Genomic DNA, 16,656 nt, shown 5'->3' on the forward strand with positions numbered 1-16,656 from the left:
CAAGGGCTACAAGTTCTGGATCTTGGTCTGCAAACGGGCAGGGTTTGGGCTTTATTTTAACCATCTCATAATACCCCAGTGCCCCGGATAACGACCTATTCCTGTAACCCATCCTGGGACACAGCTCTCCAGCAGACCAGAAGCACTTGGACCCTTCATCTGCCCCTCTAAAGCAGCAATGACCTGCAGACCTGGTCATCCCTGGGCACAACCCCACTCACTGCCCACCTGAGTGCAAGAGGTTTCCTGCACACCCTGCTCTGGGGACCAGAGATTTCTGCGAGCAGTTGGTGTCAGCACCCGGCACCCCGACACGTGCGCCAGGCTGGTGCTGGAGCGGGGCACCCATGGGTGCTGTGCCGGACCCCGCAGCTCCCCCGCACCACCAGCAGCCCCTGGGTGACACACAGGAGGGAGCCTGACCGAGCACCAGCACCAAGCTCCGCGGTGACCCTGACAGCAAACCCACCCTCTGCACATTGTCCAGCTTCAACCCCTCGTCTAGAGCAGCCTCAGCTGGACAGGTCCCTGTGCACAGCACCACAAGGCCAGGCCTCTTCTAAGACTCATCCAGAGCTTTTCTACAGGGAACCCCCTTGGGCAAAGCTCCTGGCTCCGGCTCTGCCTTCCCAGCCGCGACCTCCCACCCATCAGGGAGCCTCTTGCCAACATTTCTCTCCTTTTAACACATTGTAAAAGTTTCCACGCTGGTTTTTTGCTTTTAGCAAATCATTCCCAAGCTCGCATCATCCTGCCACACGTTTTGCCTGTTTGTTTCCAGTCCCCCAGATTGGATATGGCCTTTAAAACACAACATTTCTCCTCCAACACGTGTCCCCAGCATTGAAGCTGGTCCCTTGCAGGGAGAGCCAGGCTGTCCCCAAAGGCTCCTGCTCGCAGCCGCCTCGTGCCAAGCCTGACATGGTGGCGTGTCTTAAAGCATCAAGTACAAAGCATATGCAGGACAGATGGATACGAGGTTTATAAGATAATTAAGCATGTTAATGAAGTTCATTTGCATCTAGCTCTTAAATTCCCATAAACTCCACAAAGCTGTGAAATGAGAATTGCCACTCGACACCACAAAGCAACAAAAATGTAGTTACCAAAAGCAAAACACTGATTAACAAGTGAGAACAAAAGCCGCTGCGGCCCGGCCGAGCGAAGCCCCCGCAGGTCCCCGCTGTGACAGGTCCGTGTCACACGATGCCACCGATGGCAGCGCCGGGGGCAGCGGTAACGGAACACAAACTGCTCATGGGCTTCGTCTGGACTGAAACCAGGGAGAGAGGGGAAAAGAAATATCGTTTCCAAGAAAGATCTGGCCACAGAGATGGAGGAAAAGCCTTTTAAATGGTGTGAAAATGCAGACAGTGGGGACAGCTGTGAAACGTGTCCCTGAAAGATCTTCCGGCTTCTCTTGTTCCCAAAGATCCCAAGTAAACTAAGCAAACATAGGGCACATCTTCCAATGTCCCAAACATCAGTGTATGATGTGTTCTTGACCATGAATCAAAGCACAGAAAGGGAAGAAACGTTAACCAGGGGTTACACGAGGAGAAGACAACGTAGAACTGAAAACAGGAAGACCAGATTCATTTGAAATGCCTTGATAAGATTTATTAAAAAACATCCCTTGGCAGTTGACAATCACCACGATCTACAACAGCAACCTGCCTGGGTAACGCTGAAACAGTTTTCGCCTACAGCAGAAGGCGAACACCCAGAAAGCCTCGAGCACGGCCTACACACACCTATCGGCATCAAAAACCTGGGCTGGCCCCGAGCACCCTGGCGCAGGCGCTGCCTGCAGAGCCCATGGTGCTGCACGGGCATTGCACCTGCGCCCTGACACTTACCTTGGCTTTGGGAAAAACCTCCTGCTCAAAGTACCAGGGAAAACAATAAATCAACACCCTTGGAGAAACTCCCTGTGACTGCAGGAAGACAAAGCTCCTGGTCTGCTGTGACCCACGGAGGGCAGGCAAAGGGAAACTTGGCTGGACCCGCGCCCCGTTTGTCAGCTGGGCGAGGAGAAGGGTTTGGTCGGTGCTGCAGGACGCGGTGGCCGTGGGGCTGTGGTCACCAGTGGGCAGGGCAGAGCGCCCAGGCATGGATCTGGAGGAAACCACAGGTCTCGCAGGTCCAACCCTTCCTTCGCAAGGGCTCAGGCTCCATTAGGCTTTTATTTTTCCCCCAGTGAAACCCAATGAACACACAGTGCGATGCTTAAAGGAGACCCCGAGGGATGCAGGGGGTGTGTGTATGCGTGACAGACAGAAACACATACACAGGTTTCGCTGCTGAGCCGCCCGCAGACATCCAACACCTTCAGCTCTTCCATCCAGACGGGTTCAGATTTTGAAAGCACTGAGGCTCCTCTTCTCGCTCAGCCGTTCCTTTTCCCGTGGACTCTTTCTCCAGAGTAACAATGCCTCGCTCCACTTTCCAAGTGGATTAACTTGAATAAGGCACTGGTATTCCAGAATAAACCATCCACGCTCCTAGCTATGGAAAAAAATCCCCTATTTTGGCCCAAGCAAGCTCCCCGTGGGGAAAAGCTCTCTGCGGAGACCTCCCACCCAAGCCAGCAGGGACAACACGGTGGCTGCAGAGGTGCTGCTGGCCCGGCTGCAGCACAGCCCTTCCCAACAGCTTAGGGCAGCACTAAAACAAGGACAAATGATGGAGGAGTTCCCTCTCAACTGGCGTTGGGAACACGATGGCCGTTTACCACCAACCGACACATCAAAGTAAAGCTGGTCTATGTGACAAATTCCTTTCACATTTGAAATGCCTTCTAAACATGCACCTAATCAAAAACGAACTCGGTGGTTTCATGGTTTATCAAAGAAACACTGTAAAAAGCCAGATCTGAAACAAAGGGCTGAAAAAACTTCTGTTCCAAACTATTATTCTTCAAGACAATGTGCAAATGGCACGGGACTGCACTCAAAGTCGTGCTGGAGCAAAAAGAAAAAAGCAAACCAATTTTAAGTTGACATAGTGTATTGTGAATTACTTTCTCAGCTTTTCTACATCTAAGATAGCGTGAAATGATCTGCCGTACAGCAAAACAGTTTAATATACAATTGATTACAGAGCCGTAGTAACGAGTCAAGAGATAATACGCGTTTTATCTATATACATATAGAGCTTAATATTTCACAGATACAACTTTTGTCCGTTTCAGTTTGTGAACGAAGCAGAGGCAGAGTATTTACAGCGAGGCCGTGCGAGGAAGCCCCGGCCCCGCAGAGCCCCGGCAGAGCCGCAGGTTCCCCCAGCGGTGGGTGTAAACAGACCCCTTCTCTCTCTTTCTGCAAGAAGGTTGGGGAGACGGTAGCGGGAACAGGGGCTGCGCTGGGTGGGAGAGAAAGAAAACACAGGAATCATGAAGAAACAATTTCCAGCTAACCTGGAGACATTAAAAAGTTTTAATTTGCCCTTTTAGTTTTTTATCTCAACTGGAAACTGTTCTCAATTAATGTTTCAATTCATAAATCAATAATTTTTCAGTAATGTTCTCAATTAACACTTTTGGTACAATCTCCACGTGTGCTTTGGCGAGGCCAGACAGCGCTGGCGTCCCGGCAGTGCCGCGGCAGCAGATTTCAGAGCGCAGGGGCCGGTCTGAGCCCGCGGTGCCCGGCTCCCAGCCACTCCGTACGCCAAAGCCAACCCCGCTTGGAGTTTATCGCTCCGAGAACAACTTCACACAGGCTGTTTGTCACCGGGTGCTGCAGCTCCTGCTGCACAGCGATGGCTTTTATAGGGCCGTGTGTGGGCGTTAATACTGTACAAACCCCGGTGGGACAGGATCCAACCTGCCACGCAGCCCGGCCGCGGTCAGACAGCAGCACCTCCATCTCTAGTGCATGTTTGTAACAACCACCTGAAATGTGCTCCTATCAAGATGTGAAATGAAACCAACAGGCCGGGAGGGAAGACGTATTGACAAAGGCACCCGCCAGCCGTGGGGCTGACCGTGGGGCAGCTCAGCGAACACGGAGCAAACCTCCCCGAAGCCGCAGCCGCGTTGCTCCCTGGGCACCGCGGCCCCTCGGCTGCTCCAGGGACACGCTGCTCCTTCCCAACTCACCGTCTGTCCCGTCACCCACATCCCAGCCTCCTCCATCTCGGTGCCGCGGGACCCAAACAGCCTGGGGGTGGGAAAGGAGGAATCCAGCCCCTCCGTCAGAAAAGACAACAGTTTGTGCTAAGTTAAAAACACCGTTTCACAAAAGGAAGGAGCTTTTTCGAGCAATGCAATATATAAACCACCACACCAGCCCCAGAGGGGGAGAGAGGTGACCTTCCTGAGAGCACACAGGGGGAGCCTGCCTGCCTGTTCCTGGGTAATTTGGTGAGGGTGGCCAAGGTCCTTACTGTTTTTGGATACTGCCACAGCCTCCTCGCAAACAGGAGACACTCGCCATCGAGCAGATAAACATCCCAAATATTGAAACTGTTTTGTCTCTCAGCAGATGTTTGGAGTTGTTAAGGCTCTTGGCTTTAGAGAGTTCATTACTTTGGAAGTTTAAAGCTTTACTCGCAGTAGGGTATAACAAGTCTGTCTCAGCATATGTATATAACTCAACGTGGTCTCTAAAATCTAGAAGAAATTAAATTGGGGAGAGGGTTCCTCTGGCAACTGTGGACTCCCGAACACACGAAGAGGAAGGTCTGACAGTGCCGGTGGGACCGTGCCGGTACCTGCGCAGTGGCCAAAACCTGGTTCTGGCAGCGGCGTAGGGCAGAGCACTGCAACACTGCAAACCCCCTCCTCTGGACAATTTCTAGGGGCAACAGCAAGATGGAGTTATGCAGATAATAGTAAAAATAAATCACAAAGCTCTGGTCTGATTCGAATAAAGGCAAAGTTTCAAAGACACTAAAAAGGCATTATCCTGCTGGGCTCACTCACAGATGTACCACACACTGCATTTTCACTGTCCTGGCCTTAAACCTTCCAGCAATTAAGAGATATAAACCATCTTTCAATTGCAAACTAATATTTAGCCAATGCATTAAGTTAGAAACAAGCAATGACATGAGTGACTAAGGGAGAAAAGAAGGAAAAACTCCAGGAAGTTGCTTTGTTTTGACTCATCGAAAGATGATTTGAGAAGCGGTGCTCAAAGCAGGGAGGTGTGAGCGGCAGCACCGGCCGCCCGCTGGACACTCGGCTCTGACATTGCTGTGTGTCGCCGCTCACCACCGAGGACAAATTGGTTAGAGGAGCACGGGTTAGAACCAAAACTTAAGATTCTACTAAGTGTTCCCAGGCATGACCTTCCCTGCAGTTCTTCAGATTCAGCAAACGCTGCAAATTCTGGAGATTAAAATACGTGTTGTTGCAGCGAGCCAGAAAACAGGGAGAGAACAGAACGAACCACGTAAAGGCTGAGACACGAGCCGCCGGCACAGCAGCCGCGGGGCCTTCCCATAGTGTAAAACACCAACGGCTACTTCCTCGACACTGATTCCTGACTCGGAGACATGTGTGTGAAACAGCTGCTGGAAATGATGTTAAACACACTGCATCTGGACTCGTTAAACGTATTGCATCACCTCGGCCCGGGCAGCTTGGTTAGGCGAGCAAATATTTAGCAGCTAGAACAAGATACCAGGGAAACAAAGTTTTAAATATCTTCTATTGATCTATTTTTTCCAAAATAATCTTCTTGCTCACAATCTAATGTTGGCTTTCAAACGTAAGTAACAAATATTTCTACGCATGTTGTACAACCACTTATCTCTGCTGAAGACAGAAAGCTTAGCTTGTCTTAAAGACTCAAAAAGAGATTTTAAGAAGGAAACTCTTTTTTCCTATGAGAGCTTTACCCAGCATCTATAAAGCACCTCAAACTCATCTCTGCAGCACCACTTGAACTGAGCTGCTGTTAAGACAAAATATAATTCACTCTAATTTCAGCTTCTGCTTGAGTCTCTTCAGAGCCCCATGTTTGATTTTAAATAAACTTGAAAAAGACAAAGGTAATGAGCTCCTGGTGCCTGATTTCCATTGACAAAACTCCTTCTCATCTCTCTGGAGTTCAGAGGCTGGCGTTATATGAGATTTAATAAAAGTCCATTTTAATGCTCCCTGATCCCACACCACAGCAAATGTGCACTGCTCAGAAACCCACCCCAAGAGTAGCCAAGCAAAGACACCGCACCTGGAAATTACAGATCAGCCTGAAAAACAACCCCAGGTCTTGTTTAACGTTCCCCTTCTCCTTCTCTCGCTGATTGCAGACCTGGAAGCACACGCTATCGTACAGAGCGTCTCCCACGCCGTGCACGTTGGCACGGGGAGCCCAACCCTGCGGCACCCGCGCTGCCCTCCTGCAGACTGGGGTCTTCCACCTCCACCATTCCCTTTACATTTTTGATATATTTCATAGCCCTTAACTGAAAACCTTCAAACCATCACACCACTGAAATTAAAACTGGACAATGACAGCATCTTAAGGAATTAGTGTGTAATGGTTACAATTTCTAACGTTTTTACAGGACTTTGCAGAATCCAGTCGCCACTGCCTGCAGAAGATATTCCCAAAGTGAACAGCAATTCAGGTTTTCTCCTTAAATGTTGTCTCTCTAGCAATCCACACAAGGACTGCTACAGCCTGTGTAAAGAGATCAAAACGAAAAGTATTGGAGTAATTGGCTTTCCTGCCCAAAGTGAAGATCTGCATCCCGCTGGCCACGTCTCAGGGTTATTCCAGGACCCCAACCCGCAGCTGCGTGGGCATCGGCAGAGACGGAAGCAGGGGGGGATCCCTGTACCTCTACCTCGACTGCTTCTCTTTCCACACGAAAACCATTCTGCATTTACAGTCCAACCACCCCTGTGACACTTCAACAACTGAGAAAGACACATCAATAAATAATTACTGCATTTTTAGCACATTTGTAATATTTAACTACAACAGGACTTGCTTCAGCAAACCCCAACACTGACAGCAAACACTGGATTTTACTTCTTAGCCCCTTCAGCTTTTGCACACTTACTAAAACTCAGCGTAATGACAAGTTTTTCCACTTTTGGTGTGATGAAAAAAGTATTTTTTCCACAGAATTATTTAATTTAACTACTGGTATGTGCCTGTTGCTCTTCTTTATCTTCTGTCAAGCAGCTTAACATCGAACAGCAGAAAGCTACAGCAGTGACCGCACAAATGGACCAAGATACCAAACCAAACGAACTCTGTATAGGAAGCAGAGATGCAAAGAGCAGTGAGAGCAGCACCCGAAGCCCCGACCCGGCAGCAGCAGAGCCCCAGCGCTGCTGTGCGATGCCAAAGACGCCGTCTGGCAAACCAAGGAGCCGGGAGGCAGGAACTACTCGCACGTCCCGTCCAGACCGAGCAGACTAGAGCACAGCAGGGAAGGAGGGAGAAAATGGACACGGTCTTTAAATTTGGCAAAAAAGCCCACCCCAAGCTGCACAGTTAAAAGCTGATTGCATTAGAACCAACCTCGGACTCTCTCAGCCTCCTGTGATGTTGCAAAATAAAGACATGAAGTTAAGAACTGCTCCCTTTGTTGTATTCAGAATTAAAGTTTTAGGGATGGGTTATAGTTAGCCATTTAAAAATGCTAGATACCCTGGAAGCTTGGCTCTTTAATCAAGAATAAGTCCTTATTTAGCTAAAAGCCAGTATGGGTACAGTGTTTGGTTTATAGCTCCTTTCATTTTTGCTCTGGGTGCTTCTTTTCTGTGTTTTAGCCCTGAAGTAAGAGTATCCAAATACTTCTTGTTTTGTAAAGCCCTTGGGTATTCTCTCCTCTCCCCGCTCATTTTGTCACCTCAAAAATCCCCCTGCACCTTGTATAGGGACCCGCAGGGGCCGGACAGGCAGCGGCACGGTCCTGGTGCTCGCAGCACTCGCGGCACCTCCAGCAAACGGGAACAGCCCCAAATCCTCGGAAATACAGGGAAATCTGTTATTCTCTCAAAATCATAAACGCCAGGAGTAAATCAACGGGAATGCCATTGACTTGTTTTTCAATGAGAAATCTGTCTCACAGAAGAAGCTGGGAGAAAAACAAGCACTTTTGTGTGTTAGCGGCAGATTAAGACAACGCTGCAGAAAATGTTCAGCACATTCCTCGTTACTCTAAGCTCCAGAGCCACTCCTGTGAGTGAACTGTGGCAGACGGCAACACAGGGGTAGCAAATATTCAGCAATCGATCCCCCCTGCTCTGGGTCATTTTAAAATTACCACTATTAAAACACCCTAAAAAAGGAAGCGCAGCAATGCACCGACTATTCCTGCAGAATACAATTCCAGGTACCCAGCCAACTCCTGAACTTTTACACAGCGTCTGAATTGTGCTGGTACTAACAGAACAAGCACAAACGGTATTTTAACGAAATGAACTTTGATCAAGGCCTCCCACAAGCACGCACGTGTCACAGCTGCAGAGAGGAATGCGGAACCGCACAGCGCCATTAAAAACGCCTCCAGAGTAATTCTTCCGAGCACTGGGACATCTTTTCAAAGGCATAAAGGGAAGGTGTAAAGGTTCAGCTCCCACTGTTTTACAATAGGAAACAAGTATCTCCTTGCTCCTTGTGCCTGGGAAAAATCTCACTATCTAAGCGGTACCTTGAGAGCTTAGATTCTGATTTTGTTAGATTAAAGAAGAGATTTAAAAGCTTCGAAAGCAGAACTGCAGTCCCAGCTGTCGAACGCTTGCTGTTGGCCGTAAGCACACAGGGCTACCACTCGTTACTGAGTTTTCACGACTCTTTTCCCAGGTTCTGAGTTAAGGCAGAGTAACAGCGCCGGCAGCTCCCAGAGCAGACAACAGCCCTTCATTTCAGAGTCCGCTAATACTGCTGTCTTCAGTCATTTTATTTGCTTAGTGCCAACAAAAAAGAGGCTCTGGTATATTTTATTTTTTGGTATTCTAACCTTAGCAGAAAACCAACAATACTCGCCCACAGCACCATACCATGACAGCATGGGAGCGCTATTTACTTTACAGACCGGAGGATGAGGCGGTTCTGTATTCCCGCAGTGCATTGCTTGAATAATGCGAAGGAAGGTGCTCTGGGTGCAGGGCCTTACTCCAGCACCCTCTCCATTCGGGTTTAGTCACCGGTGCAAACCTCCTGCGGGTGGAGGTGCAGTTAACGTGCAGCGTCTCCTGCGGAGAGAAGCCGGCACATCTCCACTGAACTCCACCACCAGCTGATCAATGAGAGAGAAATGCTGGGTAGAGTCATCTATAAAATTGGGAGAAAGAAGTGAAAGGGAGATTGGAGACACTAATATAACACTAGAAGGCATGTAAACAATTCTGGACCACGTTAACTCCTCTAATGTAAGAAAAGAAATACTGCCGTACACTTAACTGAAACAAGAACCCTAAAAATGGTTTCAAGAATACATTCTTCAGATGCAAGAGGTATTTGCAGAGTTATACTACCTGAAAGTTGGAAGTGCGACCCACTACGGGGAGAGGGGCAGAGGGGACAAGTTTTAATCTACAGAGAAGGAAGGCTGCTGTAAAACTGTGCACTAATGCAAACTTTATATTGTGGCTTGTCAGAAATAGCCCCCAAACAGGCTACAGCATCTGTGGCAGAACGGTATGGGGACAAGTATCCCCTGTTTTTTTGTGTGCTGGCAGACTGAGCAAGTAAGATTAATTTTAAATAGCTTTCCTATCAAATGCAATTTAGACACACAACAGCAGCTTCTGTGAGAACAGTGCGCAGAGTCTTGTTGAAGTAACTGAAATCCAGAAATCTCACAGATTTACACTTGACAAAGGCTTCAAGGGCTCCATGCTGACCATGGAGTGTAGAGGGATCTGAAATAGCTGCACAGGAACTTCACAATATATGTATTTATTACTCAAACTCCAAGAATCACATGGGGAATAAAAAGAAGCATCAATATATTCTGACTTTAGTCCAGGAGAAAAGAAATAAACCCCACACCAACAGACCGACAGCCCAGCACTGCCTTTCACATGCTCTGCCCTGACTAACGAGCTTATTTGGGGCAGCAAAATTCTTTCATTTTTATTTGTTGTCGCAAGGAATTAGTTGAGCTGTGATAGTCAAATAACTAATATCATCCAAAGCAGAGCGTCAAACGTAAGTGACCGGTGATGGAAGCGTGCAGAGGGCAGGCGGTGCAGCCTGAGGCACCCGCCTGCAGGTCCCTCTGTGCTCCCATGGGTCTCCGGTCCCAGGGACCTGCACAGAGTCACCAGCAGGACTGGGAAATTATTGTGCTTCTCAGCTCACTAAAAGGACTCTTTTCCCTATTCCTGCTTTCAGTGGCATGCAGGGAGCATGCTGTTTTATTCCCTGCTGCAAAAGCACAGTGTAGGGGGAAAAATCCTGAAGAATATTGTGCAGCACCATTGATTCAGTACAGAGGGAAGCTGGGATACTCAGTTGCGTTTGGTAGCTTCGGAAGTTTCACCAGTTTTGAAACAAATATTGCCTAGGTAACATCCTCACAGTGGTTGGTAGTTCAAAGAGGCTGAAACACCATCTTATCACTCTTATTAAACCAATTAACAATTCGTCTCTCCTGATCCCTTTCGCACACGCACACAAAAACCCCCAAACAAAATAAAAACAGGAATAAAATAAATAAATAAATAAAGGCATTCCCAAAACATTTATTTCGCTTTTCTCTCTCTCTCTCAAATCAGACCAGCATAGAGACACCAACTTCACCTACCTTCATAAATTTCGCTAAGGTATGGAGTAACACGAAACTGCTTTAGACTCGTAAGACCTGAATTGTAACACTCTCATGGTCACTCATCTGCTTCTGGAAACCTGTCCTGAGAGCTGGTGAAGTCCGAACCCTTTTTCCATTCCCACATATCAGTAACTCATTGGCTATATGGAAAAGAAGTGTATCCAAAGCACACAATGGCACATTAAGGTTGAAGAAAGCATTGGTAAAGAAGAATAAAATTACAGCAGTTGTTCAGCCTACTCTAACTAAATGTTGAGCCACTGCAGAACTCCTCCTCCAGCCCAACACAAAGTCAAATTGTGTCACCCCCTTGCCAAGACATTCTTTTGTGGTACGTTACTGGCACTTTATGTCAGTCTCATATGGTAGATACATGCACATTTGTTTACATACAAAAGGTCTGATAACAGTAAAACATTGTTCAGAGAGATATAAAAAACCTAAGGAGTTGCATTAGCCAAAAAAAGTATTTTGTGAGAAACAACAATAAAAATGATATAACCACAGCTTTTCTTGTTTTTTTTAAAATTAGATAAATACCCAAAGCTATGATTTCACTTGGGGCCTCTGTACCTCGACAGGGAGTCCAATGGAGTATATCTGAAGGCACTTAATATCCTCTACTCAGCTGTAATATGGTTGCACAGGGAGCTGGGGAGTTTGGGATGTGATTTGGGGCACGGAGGAGAGAGATGGATGAAAACACCCCTGAAGAGCTGTGATCCACACAGCAGCAGGCGCTGAAATGAAAACAAACGTACAACCCAGGTGTTGAGAAGGTCTCTCTTGAAAAAGGAAACTGCCAATTGCAAAATGTCTTTGTGTTTCTATTGACAGAGCACTTCATGCAACTCTGACAGTGCATCATACACTCTTAGAGATATTTAGCTTTGTCAGTTCATTGACCTCCTCAGTTCCCGCTTCCTCACAGTCAGTCTTCTCTGTGGCTGTGCCAAACCTGCACCTTTCCTCTGCTCTCACCGCATCTTTCTGGAGCTTCTTGGTGGAAGGAAGGATGTCCTTGGTTTCTGAGTTATCTGTGCCATGGGCTATCTTTTCAGAATTCTGTACAGAAGGCACCAGATTGGCAATCTCGTCCGTCGGAGATCGCCCAATGCTGCCATCCACTTGAACCCGAATGTCTGGAGATATAGACAACTGGTGATGCGGCACGATCCCGTTGTCCATGCATTTTGGGTAAAGGTAGGTCTTCATCTGACCTTTCCCCTTCACATTGACTGTCCCCCTGTAGTCAAAGTCATACCCCATCTTGTTGAGGATGCGGTAGCTCTCCTCACTCACCTGTATACGACACTCGACGCCAGTGGTGTCCATTCTGCTAGCAATGTTCACAGTGTCACCCCAAATGTCATACAACAACTTGGTGGTGCCAATGACCCCAGCAGTGAGGGGGCCATGGTTAAAGCCAATCCTAAGTTTAAAATTAAACCATAGCATGTTGTTGTTGAAGTCATCCACCACTCGCATCATTTCTTTGGCAAATTCAAAAAGGGTCTGCAGATGTCCATGGGGATGGTTGCTGTCCTGACACTGCGAGGGGTTCAGTCCTGAAGCGGCCATGTAGGTTGCCCCAATTGTTTTGATTTTCTCGATGCTGCTGTAATGCGGTTTGCTTAGCAGTTCATCAAAATCCCCAATCAGTTCATTCAGGACTCTGTAGCACTCTTTGCCTCCCTCGTAGTTCTCCTCGTAGAACTCGCTGAAGTTCACAATACTTGCAAAGATCACTCCGCCGCTGTCGTGGTTTTTGGAATAGCTCTGGGAAACCTTCAACTGCTCAGCCACATGGTACGGAATAATATTCCTCAGCAACCAGTCGGCTTGATCCCTCATGCTCTGAATTTTGGTGCGATGAAGATCAGCCTCCACATCTCCATGGTAGTGGAGACGGTAACTGACCTCAAACTCTCGATTCAGGAACCAGACCAGGAGGAGCAGAAGGAAGGAAACCAAAATCACTTCCTGACCGATCAGGTCTGCCGGCCTCTTCGTGTCATATGGCACCGAACTGTTGCATGGGCTTCTTCTGGAGCTGGAAGCAGAAGAAAGGGAAGACCATGAAAGGTGCATTTAAAACTACAGAGTTAGGGCACTGCCGTTTCTGCTCCACCGTTAGAAATCCCCTTCTAGAAAAAAGTGTAGGAAGTGTATGTTACATACTAAAATATAAAATAGGCTTTGATAATTTCATCTGTTGTTAAGCATGCTAAATAATTAATTTTTAAATTCAGTGAGTGCTTCCTTAAAGGGATATCATGAGGTTCAGCAACACAGAAATTGCCCAGCCTTTATGGAAGCCCTATTTTCAGGACTTCAGCAAGGGAACGTTTTTTATTATTTCTAAATATATAACTAAAAGCACCACATGTAAATATGTCTATAAAAATGCTTAATAATGCCTGTGCATGTGTTTAGATATACGTGTGCACATGTATATCTGTATAGGAGGGGTGTGTATGTAAGTTTTGTGGAGTTCAACTTTTTTTGTATTACTTCCAATATTCAGAAGCATCTGCTTTATATACTTGTAGCACTTTTCCCTTGTCTCCTCATCAAAGACCAGTAACTTTTGCAGTGGGCCTTTAATGTTAACACAGGAAGGTTCTGGAAGAAGATAACCCTGTACAAGACACTTGATGGAGAACTGCGTGTCTCCTGCTTGAAAGCAGAGAATACGGGGCTCTGGGTTGACATCTTTTGTACATTATAACCACTGAAGCTTTTTATGGTGGAGACAGAAAGTTTCTCAATGTGCCAAGATTAACAACAACAAAAAAGCCAGTCATGTCTCGCATACATGGAGAGTAGTATTTCAAATCCTTCTGACAATTCGTTGACTGCCTGTGCAGATTATGAAGCACTGAGGGTGGATGCTTCTGGTGCCAAACCACCCTTAACAAGGAGACATCTGCATCCCACCATCTCCACTTTCTGCAGAGATGCAAAGACACCAGTTTAATCTCAGAAGACACCACCTATGCAATCCTGGAAATGAAGCCTAAACCCAGACAGACTGGCATGCAGTGATTTCTGAAATCACTTAACTGCAGTTTTTTCTATGAAATTATGCCAAAGCTTAAGACTTGATATGAGCAGACACACACTGAAGTTTTTCCAAGTTAAGAGATGGTTTGATGAGGGAAAGCGTCACACCAACCTTTCTCCTTGAAAAACAGAAAGGCAATGTGTGTTTCAGCGTCTGTCTGTATTTCTCTTATGAAGGTACGTTGCCAAAGAGATTAAAACTCAAAGCACGACTGCGGCAATAGCCTGAGAAAACTAAATTTTTCTTCTGTATTTCTAAGTTAAATTTCATGTCCATAGGGGATGACCTTCCACTTCCGAAATGGAAGTGGACATTTTAGCAATTGAGCTATATTATGGACCCAGTTTCTTTTTCTGAATGCTCATTCTCAAATATTTGATTGACAGAAAAGCACAATGAAGCAAAAACATAGCACAGTTGTGAAAGAGATGAACGTGCACAATCTCTGAAAAATATGTGTATGTGCCATGGTCTGTCTTTGCATCTACTAGCTTTTATCATAGTAAGCCTATAGGAGAAAAAGTTTCCCGTAAGTAACATATTTACAATAGAGAGCTTACAGGTTGAATTTCAAATTAAAGCTGAGACCGCATATTATGTTGGAAATCACTCCTTTTGCTTTCAAATAAGTAAATATACTTCTCCCAGGAGAAGCGGAGATATATTCATTTTATTGGTTTACTATTAAAAAAACATGATGGAAGAAAGAAAGGGAGCGCTTACTCCCAACTCACGGAATAGGTCCCTACAATCAGCTCCTGTAATTGCTGGTGTGTTGCTGTACTAAGACTCCTTCCTTTTTCCCTTTTCTCAATAGAACCTCCGTTATGAACCTACTCATTTTCTCCCTAGAAAGACAAGACAGAGACTAAGACGAAGGCCAAGCTATTAATGACTTGAATGGTAACAATCCCTGAAATACAAGCTTGCTACCCATTTTGCTGGTGGCAGAATATCCTCCCAGTTTGATGGACTTATAGAACAACATTAGGGGAGGATAAGTAAGAGAAAAGCTCTTAAGAGAATAAACAAGGCTGGAGAAGGTAAGGAATTAATCTGAATTAAGGAGCACAACTCAGGTTCTTTTCAGACCAGTTCATTGTCTTCCATTACCTGTGGGAAGAGAGGATTGCTAGAGGATCGAGCAATGACACATTACTCCTTTGAGAGTACGAGCTTGATACAGATAATCTGCTCTAGCATCAGACATCCCTGCCACAGGGATTTAAGTCATTAAAGGCTTTTTATTTACAGTATATTGTACAAAATACTCCTCAAAGTACTTTAATTCCCCTCAAATGAATCAGGGAAGCATCACAAGTTTTACGTCTCAAAAAGCGGCTCATGTCGAACGCAAGATCTGCCTTTTGAGAAAAACCTGCTGCCTCCCATTCACCGCTCCTCAAGTACCAGCATCTGCGAGCTCTCCATCACCTCCTCACACGCTGGCCTGACCCTATTTCCCATGTGGGCGCACAACCTCAGGGATCTGCATGTGAACCTAGTGACTCACTCGCAAGCTGACCTGATTTCATTAATAAGGTAATGGGTTACTATCTCAAAAAAGAAGGTGCAGTATCTTTTCCAGAGCGTGGAGTCTTGATCACAATGCAACTGCTACAAGCTTTAGTACAAAAAGCAACAATACCAGCCTGAAGGAGAGAGCAATTACATCTTAACTGAAAATCAAATTTCTGGATGCTGCAGCAACTAGGTCACAGGACCTATAGGACTATAAATCATCTTACACAGTCAGTTAGCAAAGATGACCTGAAGCTGCTCTTTGGGATGAAAAGAAGAATCACCACCCCACACCTATAGCAGAAAGGATCACGCACACCCACATCTTTTTAAGCTTTACTTTTTATGAGGTGCCGCAGCAGAACACTCATTTCAGAAATGATTCCAATTGAAAAGTTAACAATGTTCCTTTGACTCAAACTGGGGAAGTGCTTCCTGGCACAGACGCTGAACTATTAACTTGGCATCTTCATCCAGGCTGTGTGTTGAATGTGGAGCAAGTGAGAGCTCTGGAGATAGAATCTTCTTTGGCTTGATCACAAATCATCAAGATAATGGCTTTCCACTCATAAAGATTTTTGGAAAGCCATTTTGCTTCGGAGCCAGTAACCTATGTTTGGATTTGGATATCTTGCTATATTTAAAGAGGATGCATGCCTCCTAAATGTTAAAAAGGAATGCAGTGGTGGAACCATTGGCAAGGGGAAATCAAACTGCTGCTTTCGATGAAGAACATACAGTGGATGCACACTAAAAAGCCCCTGTCATCAAGTGAGTTTGGTCTTCGACCTCAAGTGGCCCATTGCTGCTCCTCCACTCACCAAGTAGAAAATGAAACACCCTACCTGCTCCAAGATAAGAAATGGATGAAAACAAGAAATATTTCCTGCTTAAAAGACAAAGTTTATGGTCATATCTTCTGGGCTGAAGAACTGTTCTGTCTGGAAAACAAGGCAAATTCCATATTCTGATTTATTGAGCATAGTGCGGACAGTCCAGAGGTGAACTGTGTGCTAAGACTCCATCATCATCACTAGTATCTCTCTTCCCATGCAACATTAATTATTATCTCAATTCTTGATCAAGGAAAGGGAATAACCTCATTAAATGCATGCAAAACAAGTAAGTTTGTTTGGCCCTCTTAGAATACAGGAAAAGCTCTTGTGCTGACTGGGGTGAGGAAGGAACCATTTTATTTATCTCACTGAGAAAAGAACAGCAAAGAAGTTTGTTAGGATAAGGGAGTTTCAACTTTTTATGAGTCCATCACCAGGAAAAAGGGGAAATTCTGCACAGAACTCCAAAACTCTGGTATTCAACAA

At 46.0% G+C, this 16,656-nt stretch overlaps 1 protein-coding gene across 4 annotated transcripts in view; it reads right to left on the minus strand.

The window, feature by feature from the left end:
• Positions 1-2,991: 2,991 nt before the first annotated feature.
• The window catches only part of ADCY9 (adenylate cyclase 9), a 92,888-nt gene continuing 79,223 nt past the window's right edge, over positions 2,992-16,656 (minus strand). For 2 of the 4 annotated variants that reach the window (XM_065851002.2, XM_065851000.2), the window contains one exon: positions 10,641-12,799. In XM_065851002.2, the coding sequence (XP_065707074.1) occupies positions 11,611-12,799 (1,189 nt within the window). In that variant the 3' untranslated portion in view covers positions 10,641-11,610. Of the gene's footprint in view, positions 4,800-10,640; positions 12,800-16,656 lie in introns of those variants that run through there. The other 2 variants (XR_011741430.1, XR_010652422.2) reach the window with 2 other exon arrangements.

The sequence above is a fragment of the Patagioenas fasciata genome, chromosome 15 (assembly GCF_037038585.1).
Source record: "Patagioenas fasciata isolate bPatFas1 chromosome 15, bPatFas1.hap1, whole genome shotgun sequence".
Classification (NCBI taxonomy): domain Eukaryota; kingdom Metazoa; phylum Chordata; class Aves; order Columbiformes; family Columbidae; genus Patagioenas; species Patagioenas fasciata.